The sequence below is a fragment of the Colossoma macropomum genome, unplaced genomic scaffold (genome assembly GCF_904425465.1).
Source record: "Colossoma macropomum unplaced genomic scaffold, Colossoma_macropomum, whole genome shotgun sequence".
In the NCBI taxonomy this organism is placed as follows: domain Eukaryota; kingdom Metazoa; phylum Chordata; class Actinopteri; order Characiformes; family Serrasalmidae; genus Colossoma; species Colossoma macropomum.
The window spans coordinates 2,800,444-2,822,578 of NW_023494784.1; the positions used below are offsets into that span (position 1 = coordinate 2,800,444).

The 22,135-nt window shown below is 41.4% G+C and overlaps 1 protein-coding gene across 1 annotated transcript; it reads right to left on the reverse strand.

The window, feature by feature from the left end:
- Nucleotides 1-2,554: 2,554 nt before the first annotated feature.
- Nucleotides 2,555-13,523, reverse strand: akap17a (A kinase (PRKA) anchor protein 17A). Its single transcript, XM_036575836.1, has 5 exons — nucleotides 13,400-13,523; nucleotides 10,394-11,160; nucleotides 7,508-7,656; nucleotides 6,736-6,976; nucleotides 2,555-5,444 (listed from the first exon to the last, which is right to left on the reverse strand). The coding sequence occupies exons 2-5, from the start codon at nucleotides 11,147-11,149 to the stop codon at nucleotides 4,620-4,622; spliced, it is 1,971 nt and encodes a 656-aa protein (XP_036431729.1). The 5' UTR covers nucleotides 11,150-11,160; nucleotides 13,400-13,523; the 3' UTR covers nucleotides 2,555-4,619.
- Between the last annotated feature and the right edge of the window lie 8,612 nt (nucleotides 13,524-22,135).

The following is a 22,135-nucleotide window of genomic DNA, read 5'->3' on the forward strand; positions in this document are numbered from 1 at the left end:
TACACACCCACTGTTATCACTCATTATGGACTGGGGACACTTTAAGGGCTAGTCTTGCACACATTGTGCCCCCTTACTCCAAATGAAGTTGATCAGTCAAGACATGTTGTTTGTCTGAAGTTTGCTTCTATAGTTTTAGCACTGGAGCTACGAGGCTAATGTAGCTCACACGTAATGGAAGGACCAAATTCAGGGGCTGCACTACAGAAACTTCATAAGTCTGAAATCTTATCTGTTTAGTCACCATGACGACTTAAGTTACTGGATTTAGGACTGAAGCTATTCCAGAATAACAGTTCCTACCTTCATAATCTCATCATCAACTCCAGATAAGAAAACAGCATCACACAAACATCCTAACTAGACTAACCCTCCTAAACCCTGTCCTAACTTTAGGATGAACCCCAACAGGGTCCTCACTTCTGTTCAAGGTCCGTTTCTATGGTTTTTAGGCAGCTGAGTCAGCAGCATAGTTCACTACCAGCATAATGAGCTCCATATATTTCTACTGTAAAACGCTGCTTTCACTGTGAGATGATTTTCTTTTCTAACTCTGCGTTTTAAAGATCTCAGACGCTGCAGACTCGATCTCCACCGCCCCTCTGATCACCTTCATGTGTTAATGTTGATGATGAAATATTACAGTGATGGTGGTGAATAATGAGGAGACGGAGCTGAACGTGTGTCTGTTTATTAGGAGGAGTAACGTTAGTGCGCTCGGCTAAAGCGTTTGGGAAATGGAGACTGAAACTGCAGAGCGGCGGCGCTCTGATAAACAGCACGAAGCGCATACACAGTATTCTTAACTTCAAGTTTATCGAGCTTTCGTTTTTTATAACCTTTTTTACATTAGTAACGGTAGCTAACGTTAGCTGTCTGATTTACTAACTTGATTGTTTTGCGCATATGGTCAGTTGCTATGTAACAGACATGACAGTTGATTGTTGACTTTGATCGAGTAGGTTAAGATTTCCTAACTTGAGATAAGAAAAGATGCTGTAAGATTAGATTCCTAAATTAAGGTCAGATTTGCTTCTGTAATACGAATTTGTGAAAAATCGTATCTTGAACTCGTTTTTTACTTCAAATATGGCCTCGGCCTTTACGCACGACTGTGAGGACGAGCTCTTCTGTGGTGCTTGGAATTCTATATGATTAATTAATGTGGACTTTTGCAGCTATAACAGCCTCCACTCTTCTGTGAAGCTTTCCACAAGATTTTATAATCTGTGGGAATTAATTCCCATTTAGTCAAAAGAGCATTTGTGAGGTCAGGCACTGATGTTGGACGAGAGGGCCTGGCTCACAGCTGACGTTCCAGTTCATCCCGAAGGTGTTCAGTGGGGTTCAGGTCAGGCTTCTGTGCAGGCCACTGGAGTTCCTCCACACCAAACTGGGTCAAACCATGTCTTTATGGAGCTGCTTTATGTACAGGGGCTCAGTCATGCTGGAACAGGAAAGGCTCTTCCCCAAACTGCTACCTCTATCCCTACCACCATCCCTCCTCCACTAAGCTTTATTGTTGGCACTATACATTCCGGTAGGTGGCGTTCTCCAGGCATCCACCAAACCCTGATTCATCCATCATACTGACAGATAGTGAAGCTGATTCATCACTCCAGAGAACGTTTCCACTGATCCAGAGTCCAGTGGCGTCACTTTACACCCCTCCAGCCGACACTTGGCATTGCGCATAGTGAGCTTAGGCTTGTGTGCAGCTGCTCAGCCATGGAGACTCATTCATGAAGCTCCTGATGCATAATTATGGTGCTGATGTTGCTTCTAGATACAGTCTAGAACTCTGCAGTGAGTGCTGCGCCTCCCTAATTATACGTTTTATTTGTGCTCAGGTTTTGAGCAATAGAAAAAAACAAGACTGATATTTTTAAGTGTCATTTTATTGGTAACTGAATGGACAAACACTTCCTTAGTCCACAATGACCAGACCAAGTTTCTATCAAAGTCACTATCTTCTCTGATTCTTCCTCTAACCCACAAATCGAAGTGACTGCAGGATCTAACAGATTCATAATGAATAAAAATGTCTAGTTTACAGCTTCATTGTTTCAAACAATGAGTAAAAATCTTCCTGTTTTAGCTCCTAATGGGGTACAATAGCTGAACCCAACAAATGAACCATCTAAAACTGTATTATCCTTAAGAATAACAAGGGGGTACTACTAATTAGATGTGAATAAAAAGACAAAATCCCCCAGGGTGGCTGTGTTGGGAATTAGAGAACAAACTGCATGCAAATCCAACACTGTTTCAAGTTAAGTTGGGTTTTAGAATAGATTCCTAAAGAAAAGAATACAGCAAAAGAGGTCTGAACACTTCTTAGTAGTGAATTAATAACTCTGATGGGCCTGAAACATTAAGGCAACAACCTAAACCATGACTACGGAAAAAAATCACCCTCAAAAAGCCATTTCCACTTCTTTTTCTACCAATAATTGGTAACTACATGACATAAAAAAGAAAAATATTCTTATCAAGTATCTTTGGCTTTGCTGCTCATTATAAAAGTATATAACAGCAAAAGAACAACAACAAAAAAAAGAAATAAAATACTGCGCGATTCTCACGCTAAGTTCAAGTTCAAGGCAAAGCTGACGAAACGTCAGTCACGTTTTATGTGACTTCAGTCGACACTGAGAAGCTGATTAAATCTGAACCAGAACTAGTCTAAACTGTATGTTTAAAAACTGTAAGGAAAAACGTTACTGCTAGGGTTAAAGGGGAACTCCAAAGATTTTTCAAAATTTCTACATAATTAAATGGTTAAGATGTAAACAGAGTCACTCAGAGTGGTTTGGTGTGAAACGCTCTGTTCTAGAGAAACGTACCGAGTCAGAATTGTTCACAGTGGTGGTGATAGGAACCAGACGTCCTCCTCTAGAAGCTCCCTCACAGAAAGTTACTACATGAAATGGTTATGAATTCACTGCCTGATGACTGAGACACTGTTTTATAATAGTTTTAGAAGATTTTGGCATTAAAATCCGTTCATGGTGGCGGGATACATAATACGCAGGGTGCTGTGAGGCAAAATAGTCCCCAAAGAAAAAAAAAAAAATTTGATTTAACACTATTTTATATAAAACTCAGAAGACAGACTAGGTTCACTGGGTGGTTTTTGGTAGTAAATGAAATTACTATTTTTGTATTTTCACAGTTTGTAGACATTGTAATTTTTTGTTCCTATCACTGTAAAGAAATCAGAATCTCTGCAATCAACCACTTCACAACAAACCACTCTGAATGACTCTGTTTACATCTCAACCACTGAATTATGCAGAAAACAATTAAAAAAAAAAAAGATGGAATTCCCATTTAAATACATTTCATCGAAGAAAGAGCACCTAAGGATGACAGATCCTGCCCTGACTTCATCACAGAACATCTGGACAGGTGTTCGTCCACAGTTTTAAGCAGCATTAGAATACACCAGCCAAACATTTGATGTTGTGCATGCTCATGGCAACGGAAACACTCAGCGGAAAATCGAATTCACACAATTTTCCCCATTATATCAAACGTAGCAGGTCAGACAAGACATGTTTGCTTTAGTTTCAAGTGTCTATAGATAACAGTAAGTCATTCAGCATCAGAAACTACATATTCAAGTCTAATAGAGACCATTAAGCAACTGAACACAGTTTAGCTGATGCTAATTGTTCAGTTTTAAAACTAAATTACTTGTTAGCTACATTAGCATCATATCCCCAGGCTGAAGCCCAGCTGCAGTGCACGGTCACTCCACGACTGTAGCCCTCTCGTTCAAATACAGCTTTTAAACGGCAAGCGTCAAAGTTATTTACAGCTAATGCCCTGCCATGTTCATCACAAAAGTACGTTAAATATAAAGTACCGTTTACAAGCAAAACACACCACTGATGCAGCAACATCATATATAAGTAATGTTAGCGCTGCGCCTTCAGCAGACCACACTGGACAGTGCTCTATGGATAAATCAACGAGCAGCAAACTAACAAAAGCAGCAGCAAAGAGGAACGCTCCAGTTCCCCTCCAGAGCCTCTATTGTAACAAGAATCACTGAGCTGGATGAACGAGAGTGAGAGGCTGCAGTCACTGAGTAGCTGGAACTATTGACCGTATATATTCTATATATATATATATATATATGTATATATATACACACACACTCACTGGTTGGAACATGCAGCCACTGATGCTCTCACTGGATGTTGGTGATGAAAACTGGAAACTATGATGGAAATCATGATTTTCATGTTCAGGTTATGCATTCACTTGATTAAATTATGTAATATATAAATATAATGTAAGAAATATATTTGCATATAGCTTATTTTGTCCAATCATACAGCTATAAAGGAAGAAATATCTTTTTTTTAGGGTCAAATTTGAGTGAAAGAAATGAAATTAATTGCAGTTAATTATTTTAATCATTTCACCGTCCTGAGAGCAAACTACAGACACCAAACATGTCTTGTCTGATTGACTACATTTGTAGTAAAGACGAAAACTGTGTGCATTTTCTGAAACTAATCCTTTATCACCACAGCCGAAACGATCGCTTGTCAGTCGGCTGTTTAGCGTTTAGGGTTCAGCGATATTCTAAACAGTTTCAAGTCTGTTCAGCGCCGTCCGGAGCGGCTGTTGGAGCCCCGTCTGTGCCCTCGGCTAGAGGAGTGACTCCTGCTTCTACTTCTACTCTTGGAGCTGCTGCTCTTACTGCTGCTCCCGCTGCTGCAACTGCTGCTCTGTCCGTGACTATACCGATGGCTCCGCCCATGACTCCCTTGGCTCCGCCTCCCACGACTTCTTCGACTCTGGCTTCTGCTCCTCCTGTGGCTGCGGCTCCGTTCGCGACTGTACCGCCTACCGCTCCTGCTCTGCCTCCGTCCGCTCCTACTTCTGCTTCGGGTCCGGCCACTTCTGTGCCCGTGACTCCGCCCTCTGCTGCGGTGCTGAATCTGGTCGCCACGTCCGTGCCTGCTGCTGGAAAACTCTCGACTACGTCTCCGCTCCCTCTGGCCTCTCCGCTCCTCGTCTTTGCTTGGCTTCTCCTGCTTCCTGGTTTTGCTCTCCTGGCGCACCCTAGTGACCGAGGGTGCGGCAGCAACAGGCTTGGTTCCGCCCACCCGGCGGGTGACTCCGTTCAGCTGGGTTTGCGTCTGGAGGTCTACGTTGTTTGGCGATTCTGCCGAGAACTCAGGATCCATCTCTTCCTGGCGGTCAGCATTGGTGCTTTTCTTCAGAAGGTTTCCCAGCAGTCGGTCCCTCAGTTCTCGCTCTTTCCTTTGGAGCTCCAAAGTACGGGCCTTCTCACCTTCCACACGCCGGAGCTCTTCCTCTTGCTGCCGCCGCCTCTCTTCTAGTTGCTGGAGCCGGGCGAGCTCCGCCTTCTGCTGCCGGGCGAGCTCCGCCTTCTCCTGCTCCAGCTGCTGCTGTTTTAGGGCCTGCGAGGAATACAGGAACCAGTGGGTCATTTATAACAGAGCAGAAATCAGCACATCAACAGATTTCTGAAGCCGTGCGTCATTCTGAGGTCGGCGTAATTCCTTTTGTAAGGAACTCCGGGTCTAAGCAGTTTTTCTCTATTGGAAAATGAACAGCGCTTTTGAAGAATCACTGATGCCGTGCTCTGTGGTAAAAAGAAAATGGTTCCAAACCTGATGCGTTTTGTCCTGTATGTGTTTTGTTCACTGCAATAGGGCTGAACAATTTGGGGAAAATCTCTAGTTGTGTTTTTTTTCGGACTAATACTGCGAATCTGATTTAAACTCCAATTAAATTCTATAAATTGAGCTTCAGGAAGACTGACTTTTTTTGGTTTGATGCTTGACCCCTGGATGTAGCGTGCCAGACTGCCAATAAGTTGTGGTTGTGATGTCATACATTTACATTTACAGCATTTGGCAGGCGCTCTTATCCAGAACGACTTACAGTTTGATCATTTTACACAGGTATGTGAAGGTAGTGTTAGGAGTCTTGCCCAAGGACTCTTATTGGTATAGTGTAGGGTGCTTGGGATTGAACCCCAGTCCACAGCGTAGACGGTACAGGTGTTACGTCATAGCACAAGGAGGTTTACAACTTAGGACGTTTTGATAATGTGGGCTATAATTTTTAATAAATTTCAGCTCTTGCGATTTAAAAAATTGCGATTTCAAAATAAAAACAATTAATCAGCCCTGACTACAAGTGTCACTCCTGTGAATTACAAGATCATTTGGCAGCTGAAGTAGAATTAACGCTATGTGCTACCGGCAAGCTGTGCACTGAAATGGCACTGCACTGAAGTAAGTCTACTATTCAACTTCATCACTGAAGTCTGAAACTGCCAAAGCCTCTAAACTACCACACTGGACAAAGCTTGCTGGTTTGTGTGGGGTATTTTGGTGAGGTCAGTCTTACGATGTCAATTCTGTGTGCAGCAGCGTCAGCCTGCATTCGACATTCATATTTTGACTCTTTACGAACCTTGCAATTCATATCCAGTGACACCTGAAGGAAAACCGTCCACAGGGTAAAACGTATCAGGTTTGGAATTGTTTGTTCATCTCAGGAGCAGCAAATTTCCAAAAATCCAATCATTTTTCCCACAGAGACAACCAGCTCAGACCTGGAGGTCCAAATATGGGCATAATGGTCAACAACGGCAAAATAAATATCTAAAATTCCACCTGGCATCTAATCTATGAAGTCTAATCTCATCCCTTTACCCTAAAGAACCAGCCGTTAGCTGACCTTGGCTCTGCTCAGCAGTTCAGCGATCAGTCGGATGGACTCGAGGTTCCTCTGGGCGAGCAGCAGCTTCCTCTCCTCTGTGGCGATCTTCAGGTGGAGCTTCTTCTGCTCTTCCTCCTGCTGCTTCTTCACCTTCTTCTGGTTCCTCTTCTCCTCCCGTTCCTTCAGCTTCTGCTCACGCCTCCTCAGCTTCTCCTCCCTCCTCTTCTCCTTCTCTTCTTCCTCCAGCTCACGCTGCTTCCTGCAAAGTAAGGGGTCGCAAACAAACCTGTGAGTAATGCAGGGGAACCTTGCGAATGGATCTGGAACAAGCAGTCTTTCAGAAATGTTCTGACTACTACCGAACTCTGCCTGTGTTTACATGCAAAGATGTTCTCCAATCAATAAAGTCAACAAATCAATAAAGTATCTATCTACATGCTCACTACAAGTAATCTGATGCGCATGCATAGAGAACTGCTTAGTGTAGACGTTGCCACGACGACCAGCATCACGTGAGTCCAGTCAGAGTGAGATGAGCAGCAGTGAGCAGCGCTTGTGTTTTTAATTGCTTTAAAATGATGTCAGACTCAGGAAAACGTCCTTCACATGTCCTTATTAAAGAAGGCCGAGAGGAAGACGTCGTGTTCTGAGACACATAAGCTGGACGTCCGTCCCACCGCCGTCTTTTAAAGATCAGAGCATAAACTTCGTCTCCTTAGTGTGTGTTGTTTATGAAGGGGGTGTATTGTGAAAATCAGATGATTTTTCTGGACTATCGCCTTAAACGTACCGTTCTTCCTCCTTGCGTCTCTCCTCCTCTTCCTTCTGTCGCCGTTTCTGCTCCTCTCTCTGCCTCTCCAGCTCCTGGAGCTTCAGACGCTCCTGCTGCCTCTTTTTCAGTGACGAGTCACTCAGGTGTTTGGTCGTGTCAAAGTTCACCTGAAAGCAAATAGATTATAGAGAGATTGGGATTATTTTGAGGCACCAACCTTCAATCAATCAAGCATACAATCAAAAGCAAATACTCAACCCAAAGCACCACAATTAAATTGTCAAGATGTAAACAGAGCGGTTCAGAGTGGCTCAGATTGGTTCAGACTGGTTCAGAGTGGTTCAGACTGGTTCAGACTGGTTCAGACTGGTTTGGTGTGAAACGCTCTGTTCTAGATAAACTTGCCGAGTCAGAATTATTCACAGTGGTGGTGATAGGAACCAGACGTCCTCCTCTAAAAGCTCCCTCACAGAAAGTTACTACAGTAAATGGTTATGAATTCACTGCCTGATGACTGAAACACTGTTTCATGATAGTTCTGAGGAGGTTTTTTGACTTAATCTTATTTTTCAAACCCATTCATGATGGAAGGACAAATGCAAAGCGTTATGAGGCAAAATGGACCCCAGTGAAACCTTATTTTTCCAGATTCACCATCATCAACATTATGTATAAAAGAGACACATGCAGGTTCACTAGTGGTTTTGGATAGTAAATAAAATGAGTTGTGAACGTTGCGACCCCTGGTTCCTATCACCACCACCGTAAAGAAATCTGAGCCATTTCACACCAAACCACTCTGAACGACTTTGCCTACACCTGAGCCATTAAAGAATTTTTTAAAAACTGGTGGAATTCCCCTTCAATACTACAAAGTTCTTTCAATAGAAAGTTTCTGAATGAAGAGCTACAGCTTCATTTACTGGGAACTGTCAGAAGTATCACGCTAATTAATAAGGGCTAGTAAAGCGCTGAACACTGTCTCCATCTCCTCTGCCTGTGAGGCTCCGTTCACCTTGGATTATAAAAGTGAGGCCCAGCTTTCCGAATGATCCTTGAAATGCTAATACAGCCTAGACAGACCTTCATTTAATTAAAAGCCCTTAAACAGAGTGTGCTTTGTTAGCTCTCTCGCTGAATAGGCTCCATCTCATTAAGGAGACCCAGTGGAGACAATCCGCTTGTGCTCAGGCTAACACCTCTTTCAGACTGTGTGCCTGAGGAAGTCCTGCAGTATAAAAATGAACTTCAATGCCAAAAGAGCCAGTGGTGGACAGTAACGAAGTAAATGTATTTCGTTTCTGTACTTAAGTAGTTTTTTGTGTATCTGTACTTTACTGAAGTTTTTCCATTTTGGGCGACTTTTTGCTTTCACTCCACTACATTTCAAAGTCAGATATCTCACTTTTTACTCCACTACATTATGAGAAATCTGACGTTCCTTTTGGTTTATGTGTGAATAAAAACGTAACATGTCAAAACGAAAGAAGCGCAAAGCAAGAACACCAATCAGGGCACAGCGGTCACTTTGTTTTGAGCTTGTTTTGACCTGTTGGTCATACCGACCCAGTGCAGCACACGGTTCAACGTCAGTGCAGCAGCGTAAAATTTTGGGAGAGTCTATTCAACATAAATGATGAACTAACCTAACTTTGTGTAAACAGACCACAATATAGAAATATGTACTCATATGCAGTTGTGACTGACGTGTCTTTATTCTGAATTTATACAAACACATTTCATTTTATAGTAAATTAGTTTGGTCTAGTTTATGTTTATGAACAGAGACCTACAGATGCAGTTTAGTAAAGGAAACTCATTTGTGAATCTGAGTTTAAAGTTTTTATTAAACTTAAACTTGGAACTAAGTTCAAATAAATCTTAAACTGAAACTTTGCTTGTTTGTAAAAAGTGATTTCAGAGCCACTCAGTTCTACCTGATGGAAACTGTTCGCCTTCAGTGTTTTGTGTTTATGATAATTTTAATAGACATCAGCGTCACTAATTAATGACCTATTAAAAGACTGGTTTACCAAGAGAGACACTGGAGTATTTTCACCTAAAATGAGTTAATGAAGCGAGTCTTGTTACAAAAATGATAACAGGACATCAGAGCCATAATTAATCTTTCAGTACTTTTACTTTTGATACTTAAGTACATTTGAAGGCGAATACTTTTGTACTTTTACTCAAGTGGAGGTCTAAAGGGAGGAACTTTTTACTGGAGTAATATTTATATCTCTACTTTAACTCGAGTACATGGTTTGTGTACTTCGTCCTCCACTGAAAAGAACAGGGAGCCTTCCTTCAAGCAGGGGTCGCAACCCAAATGTTAAGAAGAGCCATTTTGCACACTTTGTGTAAAACACACTTTGGGAGCCACAACATTTTATGTCCATTGTACCATCTTTACTGTAAACATGTCTCAGTGCGTGCTGATGTACTAGTATAGGCAAAAAATATAAAACAAACAAAAACGCAGCTCTGCTTAAAGCTTTAGCTCAGCTATAGCTGCTTTTCTCACATCTCCAGCAGGAAACCTTTCCACAAAAGTAGAACAGTTTCTTGTAAAATGTCTCTCAATGTTAAATTTTTTACGAGGCTGAAGTCGCTTCTCGTTCGCCAGCTTCTTGTTCGAATTTTTCCGTTCCATTTAAGGTGAAACAGGAAAATCTGAACAAGAAGAATAGTACGCTAAGTTTGTGGCACTTTTAAATGTTTAACAATTGTTATTAAGCTTATGTTTTAACATTTATTGAGTGAAGAACAGTTGATGAAGTTATTAGCTGGCTACGTTAATCAGCTAGCGTAATCAGCTCAATTCAACAACTTTAATCTTAAGCCCTGTATTTAACGTTACTGCATGTAGTGTATAAAGACGAACTCAAGGTGGCAGTAGCTAACCTTAACGCCGCACGCCACTGCTTTGCCGTCATCTCCCTTGTACATCAGCTTCATCCCCCTCAGAGTGTCCATGGCTTTCACGAAGCCGGTGTGGTCCTCATACTGCACGTATCCCTCAAAGTTAAGATGTCCACCAAACGAGAAGGTGTTGAAGTTCTTGCCGGTCATCTCCTCCCTGTAGGGGTCCAGCATTGGGATGTCGACGTTGCGGATCTTGCCGAAGCTTTCGAAAACGGCCTTCAGGACGGATTCCGAAGGCCTGTCTGAGGAACTGTCCTTCTGGGCGAACCACTTGCACGGAAGTCCCTCCAGGTGGATGGTGTCTGGACGCTCCCCGGGAACCGTCTCGTTCATATCCTTGGCGTCCCTGAAGAAGGAGTCCCAGTCGTGGCGGGTGGGGAAGTCCACCTTGTTCTCGCCTGCCCGGACCTTCAGGATGTCGGTGAAGCCACTCAGCTTGATGCTCTTGCCGTCCAGCTTGGCCAGGAAACTCTTGACGATGCCCTTGTTCTCCACCTCGCCCTCGAAGCGAATGAAGTCCATGGTGCTTTTGGAGATGCGCAGCGAGGAAAACTGCTCCGGCTGGACCATGCTCTTCAGCCTTTCCATTACCTCCCAGTTCGAGATGGACTTGCCGGGCATTTTTAGCTGGGGAAGGGCCACGCTGACGGTCATCTTGGCTATGGGCTTCAAGTAGAGGTTGTATTCAGGACACAGCTGCACCGCTTCCGACGTGTCATGGACGATAGTGGTCATTTTGGCAGCTGCTGTAAAGTGAAAACAGAATAGATGACACGAATAATAACAATATCAATGGAAAGCTTATAGAGGCTGAAGAGGACCTTCGTGATCGTTAACACAGTTTGTTTCACTTACAATATAAGATAAATCTGTAAATCACAGACCACCAAACTTTCAGTTGGCATTCAGAGTGGTTTGGTGTGAAACGCTCTGTTCTAGAGAAACTTAGAGTCAGAACTGTTCACAGTGGTGGTGATAGGAACCAGACGTCCACCTCTAAAAGCTCCCTCACAGAAAGTTACTACATGAAATGGTTATGAATTCACTGCCTGATGACTGAGACACTGTTTTATGATAGTTTTAAGAACATTTTGGCCTAAAAATCCATTCATGGTGGAGGGATACATAATATACAGGGTACTGTGAGGCAAAATAGTCCCCAATGAAAACAAATTATTTCAAATTTTCCATTATTTTCCCATCATCAACATCCATATAAACTCAGAAGACTCTGAGATAGTAAATAAAATGTCTATATCTGTGTTGTAGTCATGGCGACCCCTGGTTCCTATCACCACCACTGTAAAGACATCTCAATAAGCTTCTCTAGAGCAGAACATTTCAAAACAAACCACTCTGAACGACTGAATGAATCTCAATGACTGAATTACACAGAAATTTTGAAAAATCTGTGGAATTCCATATTTTCACCACCTGAGGCCAGCAAAAATCTGGCCAATCACCTTGAAAAACCACCATAGACCCTCTGAAACCGGCTATAAAAGTTGGTCTAAGCTGGACTTTTTGGCAATGGTTTTACAGGAACGTTATTATTTGCGATCAGCTGACCACTACACACTTGAAAAAAATGGTTCTTAAAGAGTTCTTTAGTAAAAGCAAGGCTTCTTTATAGAGCTCATGGTTGAAATGCATGTTTAAATGGTTCTTTACATGGTGAAAGGGTTCTTCAGATTGATGTAGAATGTGTTGTATGTGGTTCCATACAGAACCTTTTTGAAACACACATCAGGCACAACATCATGACCACCTCCTTGTTTCTACGCTCATTGTCCATTTTATCAGCTCCACTTACTCTATAGGTGCACTTTGTAGTTCTACAGTTACAGACTGTAGTCCATCTGTTTCTCTGATACTTTGTTAGCCCCCTTTTACCCTGTTCTTCAGTGGTCAGGACCCCCATGGACCCTCACAGAGCAGGTACTATTTGGGTGGTGGATCATTCTCAGCACTGCAGTAACACTAACATGGTGGTGGTGTGTTAGTGTGTGTTGTGCTGGTACGAGTGGATCAGACACAGCAGTGCTGCTGGAGTTTTAAACACTGTGTCCACTCACTGTCCACTCTATTAGACACTCCTACCCTGTCAGTCCACCTTGTAGATGTAAAGTCAGAGACGATAGCTCATCTGCTGCTGCACAGTTTGTGTTGGTCATCCTCTAGTCCTTCATCAGTGGTCACAGGACGCTGCCCACAGGACGCTGTTGGCTGGATATTTTTGGTTGGTGGACTATTCTCAGTCCAGCAGTGACACTGAGGTGTTTAAAAACTCCAGCAGCACTGCTGTGTCTGATCCACTCACACCAGCGCAACACACTAACACACCACCACCACGTCAGTGTTACTGCAGTGCTGAGAATGATCCACCACCCAAATAGTACCTGCTCTGTGAGGGTCCATGGGGGTCCTGACCACTGAAGAACAGGGTAACAAAGTATCAGAGAAACAGATGGACTACAGTCTGTAACTGTAGAACTACAAAGTGCACCTATATAGTAAGTGGAGCTGATAAAATGGACAATGAGCGTAGAAACAAGGAGGTGGTCATGATGTTATGCATGATCGGTGTATACATATGTAGAAAACACATCCTCCATCAATCTGAAGAACCATTTGGCCAAGAAAGACCTATTTAAGCTCATAAACCAACTCATGGTTCTAAACAGAACCATTGCTTTTAAATGGGCTCAATAACCATACAGACTATACAGCAATGGAACGACAAAGAGCACAATTACAGCTCATAAACATCAGGAACGTCGTTCAGAAGACGAGTATGGGGCAAAACTGGGATCTTATACCTGAAAGGAAAGGATAAAGACAGAGATATATAAATAAAAACACTGATAAACAGACACAGCGCTGTGGCTGCGCGCGGCCAACTGACCATCCTTTGCTTCAACCGCGCGTTTAGCGGACACTGTCGCGTTAATAACCGTTACACTGAATTATCGACGGATTACCAACCTTCTTAACAACGCAGCTGCGGATCTGGGCTGTTTTTGTTTGTTTGTCTGTTTGTTTTTTTTACATATTTAGGCCTGAAAGCTTCCACTGACAGAGCTGCGGGGTGAATCCGGCCTCAACTGACTAGCGGCCGGCGTTAGGTACTACACTTCAAAATAAAAGCTCCAATGAAAAGGAAATTCTCTGTGATCGGAAAGATCAGTCGTATCGATACTCTTCTATTTGCCTGTAAATGTAGATTAGCGCAGTGTATACGAGGCAAACGCTGCAGACATAGTTTCAGATGTGAAATGAAACGCGGGGATTGTCGTATATCTATGTGATAATACAGGGGCGACTTCAATAGGAACAATTCAAATTAATCTGACATAAAGCTATTATAAATATAATTTAAATCATTTAAATAATATATTATATTTAATAAGTGTTCTATTAACATAATAATATAGAAGTGAGTTCTTATACAATTAAACCTGCACCAGAAGGACTTTTACGTAGACATTTTTTAACGATTTTTACGACTCCAACATCCGGTTCTGACACAGAGGATTGTGGGATATGTAGGCAGTGAAGGATACATCGACACTGCCTTCAAAAAACGGCCAAACGACGGAACCGCAGCAGGCAGAGCTGACTGAGCGCCACCAAGTGGTGACTGAGTAATTAGAAGTACACAACTGATTTCAGTGTTCAAACAATATGTGTCTATTACGGTCCAGAGAGGCCGTGAGGTAGTTATAATTTTCTGGAATAACGAGTTACTTATCTTGTGATCTCAAGATGACAAAGTCATTATCTTGAGATAACGAGTTATTTATCTTGTTATCTCAAGATAACAAAATTGTTATCTTAAAATAACGAGTTACTTATCTTGTTATTTCAAGATAACAATCTAGAAAATTACAGCAACAGTTCATGGCCTCTCCAGAGTTCCATAGCTTATCTATCTATCTACCTATCTGTATATCTGTACACATACACACATACAAGCATATAAGAAGAATATATTTGTTTTTTATTATGAAATAGATATTCAGTATTAATCAAGATACAACTTTATTATTATTATTATTATTATTATTATTATTATTATTGTTTCTGTTTCAATTCCTGCATTCCATGTTCACATTTGACCACTTTTATTTTGATAACTTGTAAAAAACAAATAAAAAAATAGATATAGGTACATTTTAATTTCAAACTGTGTTTTGTTTTTGCAATTCTTCTTATTTTTCCTATTATTATTATTATTATTATTATTATTATTTCAGACTTTCTAATCAGGCTTGTGGAGCAAAAGATGCTAAAAACAATAAACTGTCCTCTGTTAAACAGAGATTACTCTGTATTTCACTGTCAAAAATGACTTATTTCATCTGTTTAGATGCTTCATGTGACAAACACTCAAACAGACAAATGGCCTGTTAGCAGTAAATCTGCTTATTTCTCACTGATAAATATTTCAGTGTGTTTATGTGTTTTTCATTATGTTTACAGTTTCTGCCAAGAGAAATGAGAGCAGAAACACTTGCTAGTGTGTCAGACGGCACAAATATGAAGTGCACAAAGTGAACAAATGCCATCATAATGGTGCAATAACTGCTTAAGCTGGCACAGAAACTGGCACAGAGGCTGGCACGGTTTCCACGGGAGCTGTGTAGGAATTTATGTAACAAGAACTCACTGCAGATGTAGGTCACTGCCCACACAACGTCCACTGATATGGAAATAAACCATATTTAAAGGGGAACTCCAGCTATTTTTCTAAATTTCTGCATAATTCAGTGGCTGGGATGTAAACAAAGCCAAACAGAGTGATATGATTGGAAACCTTCACTGTAGAGAAACTTACACACTCTGTTTTCTTTACAGTGGTGGTGATAGGAACCAGGGGTTGCCATGACTACACTTGAGTTGCAAAATACAAAGTATTCTGCAATTTGCTTGAAACTCAAGTGCGACTGTTGCAAGCATCTCAACTTAATTAAACAAGTTTCATGAAACAGGCAATCACAAGCAAACAGAACGCATCACATGAACACGTTGACCGACATCCTGTCAAATGATTGATTTTACCGGATCACTGGACAAGAGCGATAAAACAGAAGACGGTTTATTGGACACTTGAAAACGAGATCCTCCTGATCATCTTCATGTAAGGCTGGTAGTTTTCATTTTGTCAGTTTTCCGAGCCACAACACACACGAGTTTCTCACAGCTAAAGTTTCTGTAACAAGCTGCTTTAACTAGCCAGCTAATGCTAACCAATGAACCCGATGAACTTGTGCTTCTAGGACAGGATGAACGAGATATCAAGGATGTTATACCTGTAATGGCTACTTAAACATTTTCAAAGGCTTAACATACACACAACCTATAAAAACGTGTATATAGTGAAGAACCTGGACAGATTGATAAAAGACTATTGCACAGATATAGGAGAAAAGAACCGCAATGACAACTGGAAAAAATACAAAGATGATAAAAAAAATGCTGCAGATACATAAATTACACCTCATGGATGACTCTAGTGAGAAAGGTACAGTGTACCAAAAATATGAGCTGATAATAGTAGTGGAGTAATCAAATATGCTGGTTTGATTGCTTTCGAATAGTTTTGTTTAGCTGTTGAGTTGCACAGAAATGAGGTTGCAGGTAGAGGCCTGCACTACCGCGAACTCCCGCGAGACCCGACGCAATACTTTGGGCACAGGACGATATTTTCAGTGTTGCTCACGGGAGCGGGCGGAAATTAGATCCCTTCAGGCGGGAGCGGGAGGAAACACGCATATAGAGAAATCCCGCAAATTAATTAATAGGCTAAATAAAGTAGAACGATCACTAAAAATATATGTAAACAGTATAAAATGATAACAGTAAAACAGTTAAAATAAATGAAGTCATTCTCGAGCAACCGATCACGTGAACAACACGCAAATACTCATAGGCCTGATTCACACATACTGTCTGTGTGGTGCGGCAGAGTCGCACTGGAGCGTCGGGGTGTTTAGAGAGGCGAGTGTCACAAAGCTAAATACACTGAAATAAGTCATGAAAATCAATGAAAAATAAACAGAAGATCGTATAAAAACGTTAAAAGGTGATTTTTATGTAACTCACGATGAAATAAACATTCCGTGCAGCAGACAGATTTCCCGGCTGGTCTACCAGGCTTGAAACATTTTCTCTAATCAGAAGTCAGAATGCTGTCCATGATAAACAGATATACCGTGTACATTTATAAATGATATTTTTAATGAACAGAGTGACTTAAGTGACCATTTATCCATCTGGCAGGAGGGGGTCAAATCGTTTCGGTTGCGGGTGGGAGCGGGAGAAATGATGACGATATTCTGTGGGAGCGGGATGAAATCTCGTGGGGGCTGGCGGGAGCGGGACTGAAAGTTGCAGGCAACTCACAGCATGCAGTTGCATGAAAGTTTCACCGTGTAAAGCCAGTCTAGCAGTCTAGCCTTCTGTTCTTGTTAAGGTAATTATATCACGTGTCTTCAGAACGGACTTTATATACCAACAACATAGGCTAAGATTTTCGTAGTTGCTAACAGTCTTCAATATTCAGAATTCTTTACATTGTCTGTAGACATTGAGCACCGAAGTTAAGCAATGTCATGTTAATGTGCTGCTGACGGGTTTCATATTTCCAGAATATTCAGTCCAGAGGTGCAAGGCTGATGGGTCAGATTCCTCCAGTCAGATGAATAATTAAGACACAGCAGATGGTCAGCTATTATATAACCCACGGAACAATCAATACAGCATGAATGATTCATCGAAGAACATGTGAGGAACTGTGTAGAGGTGCAGGTAACACTGTCAGCAGAATAATCAGCTCCACTCATGGGTGTTTTTGAGTTTGATGTGGCTTTATTTTCTTCCACAGGGGGACGATTGCATTTCACAATGTTATTGTTACAAAGAAGCACCGTAAAATCTGATTAATTGCTAGAAATACATAAAAAGTGCATTGAAATAAAACCATTCTGAAAAAAGACAGTTAAAACTATAAAGCAGCGGTGATTAGTGGGCTGTTTGTGCGTCAGATTGTTCTGTAATTGTTCCATTTGACTGAAAGCCCTACTTGCAACATGAATCTTGTACACAAACGGCTCAGATTTTCACATTTTATTTCACAACAAAACATATCCATGTGCAGGGTTTGTGTTAAAGCAGCATTCCACAAGGGCTGAACGACTGCAATGTTTCTGATCAGTACTGTGACTATTTTCCATAAAATTAAAGTTTTTTTGTTGCCATTTTTAGAGGCTTTAACACGGCCAGAATACCAGCTCACAATCTTTACATGATTAGGCTACATTTCCCCACTTAAAACTTGCTAAGACAATGTTAAACAACGTAGTGTTTAATGAAGTTGGCCTGACAAAGTCAACTTACTGTTCTTCTTCCTTCTTTTTCTTCTTATTTTATGCAGTTTTTGTACTAGAACCACAAAACTTGGCGTGATTGTAGAGCATATAAGGGAACAGTCTGCTTTTGGGACCCATCGCACATACAGATTCATTCCATACAGCATTCATTCCAACACAATTTTACCTTAGCACCCACCTAGATACCATAGCAACAGCCTAGCAACATCTGGATTACCATAGGAATGATCTATCAACACTTAAGCAACCTCCTGGGATACCATAGCAACAGCCCGGCAACAGGTTAAGAACCACCTGGGGTACCATGGCAACTGCCTAGCAAAATCTTAGCAACAATTTTGGATACCATAGCAACCACCTGGGATACCATAGCAACAGCCTAGCAACACCTTAGCAACCACCTGGAATATAGGAATGGTCTATCAACATTTAAGCAATCCCCTGGGATACCACAGCAACAACCTAGCAACACATTAGCAACCACCTGGAATACCATAGTAATGGTCTATCAACATTTCAGCAATCCCCTGGCCTGCAGTAGCAACAGCCTGGCAACAGGTTAAGAACCACCTGGGGTACCATGGCAACTGCCTAGCAAAACCTTACCAACAACTTTGGACACCACTGCAACAATGTCAGATACCACAGCAATGGCCTAGCAACACTTTAGCAAACACCTGGGGTACCATGGCAACTGCCTAGCAAAACCTTACCAACAGTTTTGGATACCATAGCAAGCCCCTGGGGTACCATAGCAACAGCCTAGCAACGCCTTAGCAACCACCTGGAATACCATAGTAATGGTCTATCAACATTTAAGCATTCCCCTGGCATGCAGTAGCAACAGCTTGGCCACACTATAGCAACCACCTGGACTATAGGAATAGTCTATCAACACTTAAGCAAGCCCCTGGGGTACCATGGCAACTGCCTAGCAAAACCTTAGCAACAACTTTGGATACCATAGCAACAACTTTGGATACCATAGCAACTACCTGGGATACCATAGCAACAGCCTAGCAACACCTTAGGAACCACCTGGGATTCCACAGCAACATCTTTGTCAAGCCAACTTAAAATTTGTTCTCTAACTTTCTCCCTCTAAAAAACTTTAGTTATTGTTTTGTACTTTGTAGTTCTACAGTTACAGACTGTAGTCCATCTGTTTCTCTGATACTTTGTTAGCCCCCTTTTACCCTGTTCTTCAGTGGTCAGGACCCCCATGGACCCTCACAGAGCAGGTACTGTTTGGGTGGTGGATCATTCTCAGCACTGCAGTAGCACTGACGTTTTGGTGCTGCTGCACAGTTTGTGTTGGTCATCCTCTAGTCCTTCATCAGTGGTCACAGGACGCTGTTGGCTGGATATTTTTGGTTGGTGGACTATTCTCAGTCCAGCAGTGACACTGAGGTGTTTAAAAACTCCAGCAGCACTGCTGTGTCTGATCCACTCACACCAGCACAACACACACTAACACACCACCACCACGTCAGTGTTACTGCAGTGCTGAGAATGATCCACCACCCAAATAGTACCTGCTCTGTGAGGGTCCATGGGGGTCCTGACCACTGAAGAACAGGGTAAAAGGGGGCTAACAAAGTATCAGAGAAACAGATGGACTACAGTCTGTAACTGTAGAACTACAAAGTGCACCTATATAGTAAGTGGAGCTGACAAAATGGACAATGAGTGTAGAAACAAGGAGGTCGTCTTAATGTAATTCCTGATTGGTGTATCCACTTAACTATGCAGAAATTTTGGAAAACTGGTGGAATTCTAATTTAAAGGGATTTTAGTAAGAACCCTAAGCAGTGAGAACCTACCAGCAGTCCAAAGAAACAGAGTATAAAGTTGTATAATTGAGACGTCATTATGAAACAGCAGCGTACAGCACCTTCATCACTGATCAGCCACATTAATATCAGCCAATAACAGTCATGATTGTTATTCACAGATCGTCCTCTTGGAGTTATGAGGTTCTGTCTGGCCTTTTTGTCACTCTGAATCTCTATATAGAACCATCTACAGCACATTCTCTATCAATCTGAAGAACCACTTCACCGTGCAAAAAACCCTTTAATCATGCAAAGGGTTCTCTGAATGTTCATGGTTTTATATAGAACCATTTTCTTTACTAAAAAACCCTTGAAGCGCCATCATTTTTAAGAGTGAAGCCTGACATACTATCAAGAACCCTTTTGGGTGCTATAAAGAACCCTTTTCAAAAAGGTTCTATATAGAATCATCCACAGCACATTCTCCATCAATCTGAAGAACCCGTTCATGATGCAAAGAACCCTTTAATTGTGCAAAGGGTTCTCTGAATGTTCATGGTTCTATGTAGAACCATTTTCTTTACTAAAGAACCCTTGAAACACCCTCTTTTTAAGAGTGAAGGCTGACATCGTATCAATAGAAGAACGCTTTTTGTTGCTATATAGAACCATCCACAACACATTCTCCATCAATCTGAAGAACCCGTTCATGATGCAAAGAACCCTTTAATCGTGCAAAGGGTTCTCTGAATGTTCATGGTTCTACATAGAACCACTTGCTTTACAAAAGAACCCTTGAAGCGCCATCATTTTAAGAGGGAAGTCCGACATCGTATCAAGAGCAGAACCCTTTTGGGTGCTATATAGAACTTTTTCGAAAGGAACGCGGACAGAACCTTATAATTCCAAGAGGGTGATGTATCTGCTGATACACATCTAAAGCCACAAGTATAGCAACATCAGATCAGTCAAAAGATGGAAGACAAAGGAGCGTTAAAGGCACCTGATTCCAACTTCACGTCCAGACTGTCCAAGATTGTTCCATGCAATGAGCGAAGCAGAACAGAAGAACGTTTAAAACAGGCGTCGTGCATAATAAATGGCCAACGTGATCCTCTGGAGAACAGCTCCAGTCTGTTTCCTGCACAGGGACTAAGCCCAGTCTTGGATTAAACCGCAATGCCAGTGGTCATTCTCCTCTGAAAATCCTTTTTAGGCTTAAACTACACACTTAAAAATGATGGTTCTTCAGAGGTTCTTCAGTAAAGAAAATGGTCTATATAGAACCTTTCTGAAAAGGGTTCCACATAGCATCAAAAAGGTTTCTTCTGTTGTAACAACACTCAACACAAGACGGTGCTTTAAGTGTTCTTTAGTAAAGAAAATGGTTCTATATACAAACATGAACACTAAAAGAACCCTTTACATGATTAAGGGGTTCTTTGCATCATGAAAGGGTTCTTCTTTGATGGAAAATGTGCATGAATGTGCTACAGACGGTTCTATATAGATCTTCTATTGTTAGAAGCTTGACACCGTAACAGAAGAACCCTTTTACGTGCTCTATAGAACTATTTTCGAAAAGGTTCTATATAGAACCATCTACAGCACATTCTCTATCAGTCTGAAGAACCATTTCACCATTTCTTTAATCATGCAAAGTGTTCTTTGAATGTTCATGGTTCTACATAGAACCATTTTCTTTACTAAAGAACCCTTGAAGAACCATCTTTTTGAGAGTGAAGCCTGACATCATACCAATAGAAGAACCCTTTTCAAAAAGGTTCTATATAGAACCATCTACAGCACATTCTCCATCAATCTGTAGAACCCGTTCATGATGCAAAGAACCCCTTAATCATGCAAAGAGTTCTTTGAGTGTTCATGGTTCTATATATAAACATTTTCTGTACTAAAGAACCCTTGAAGAACCATCTTTTAAAGAGTGAAGCCTGGCATCATATCAATAGAAGAACACTTTTCAAAAAGGTTCTATATAGAACCATCTACAGCGCACACTACATCAGTCTGAAGAACCCATTCATGATGCAAGAACCATTTAATCATGCAAAGAGTTCTTTGAGTGTTCATGGTTCTATATAGAACCATTTTCTGTACTGATGAACCATCTTTTTGAGAGCGAAGTCTGACATTGTACCAATAGAAGAACTCTTTTCAAAAAGGTTCTATATAGAACCATCTACAGCACATTCTCCATCAATCTGTAGAACCCGTTCATGATGCAAAGAACCATTTAATCATGCAAAGTGTTCTTTAAATGTTCATGGTTCTATACAGAACCATTTTCTTTACTAAAGAACCCTTGGGAAAGGTACACTGTTACTAATTAACTCTATTAATAGGTCTGAGGTCATTATTCATGGGCTCATAAAGTGACTTCATAGCATCTCCAACGAACTTTCTGCATAATTAAATGGTTGAGATGTGAACAAAGTTATTCAGAGTGGTTTGATGTGAAATGGTTCATTGTAGAGAACCTTACCGACTCGGATCTCTTTACAGTGGTGGTGACAGGAACCAGGGGTTGCCATGAC

Coding starts and splice junctions, on each gene's coding strand:
- akap17a (XM_036575836.1), bottom strand. CDS start 11,149: ATGACCACTATCGTCCATGACACGTCGGAAGCGGTGCAGCTGTGTCCT. Junction 7,657..10,393: donor CAGTGGCGTGCGGCGTTAAG/GTTAGCTACTGC, acceptor ATTTGCTTTCAG/GTGAACTTTGACACGACCAA. Junction 6,977..7,507: donor AGACGCAAGGAGGAAGAACG/GTACGTTTAAGG, acceptor CTTACTTTGCAG/GAAGCAGCGTGAGCTGGAGG.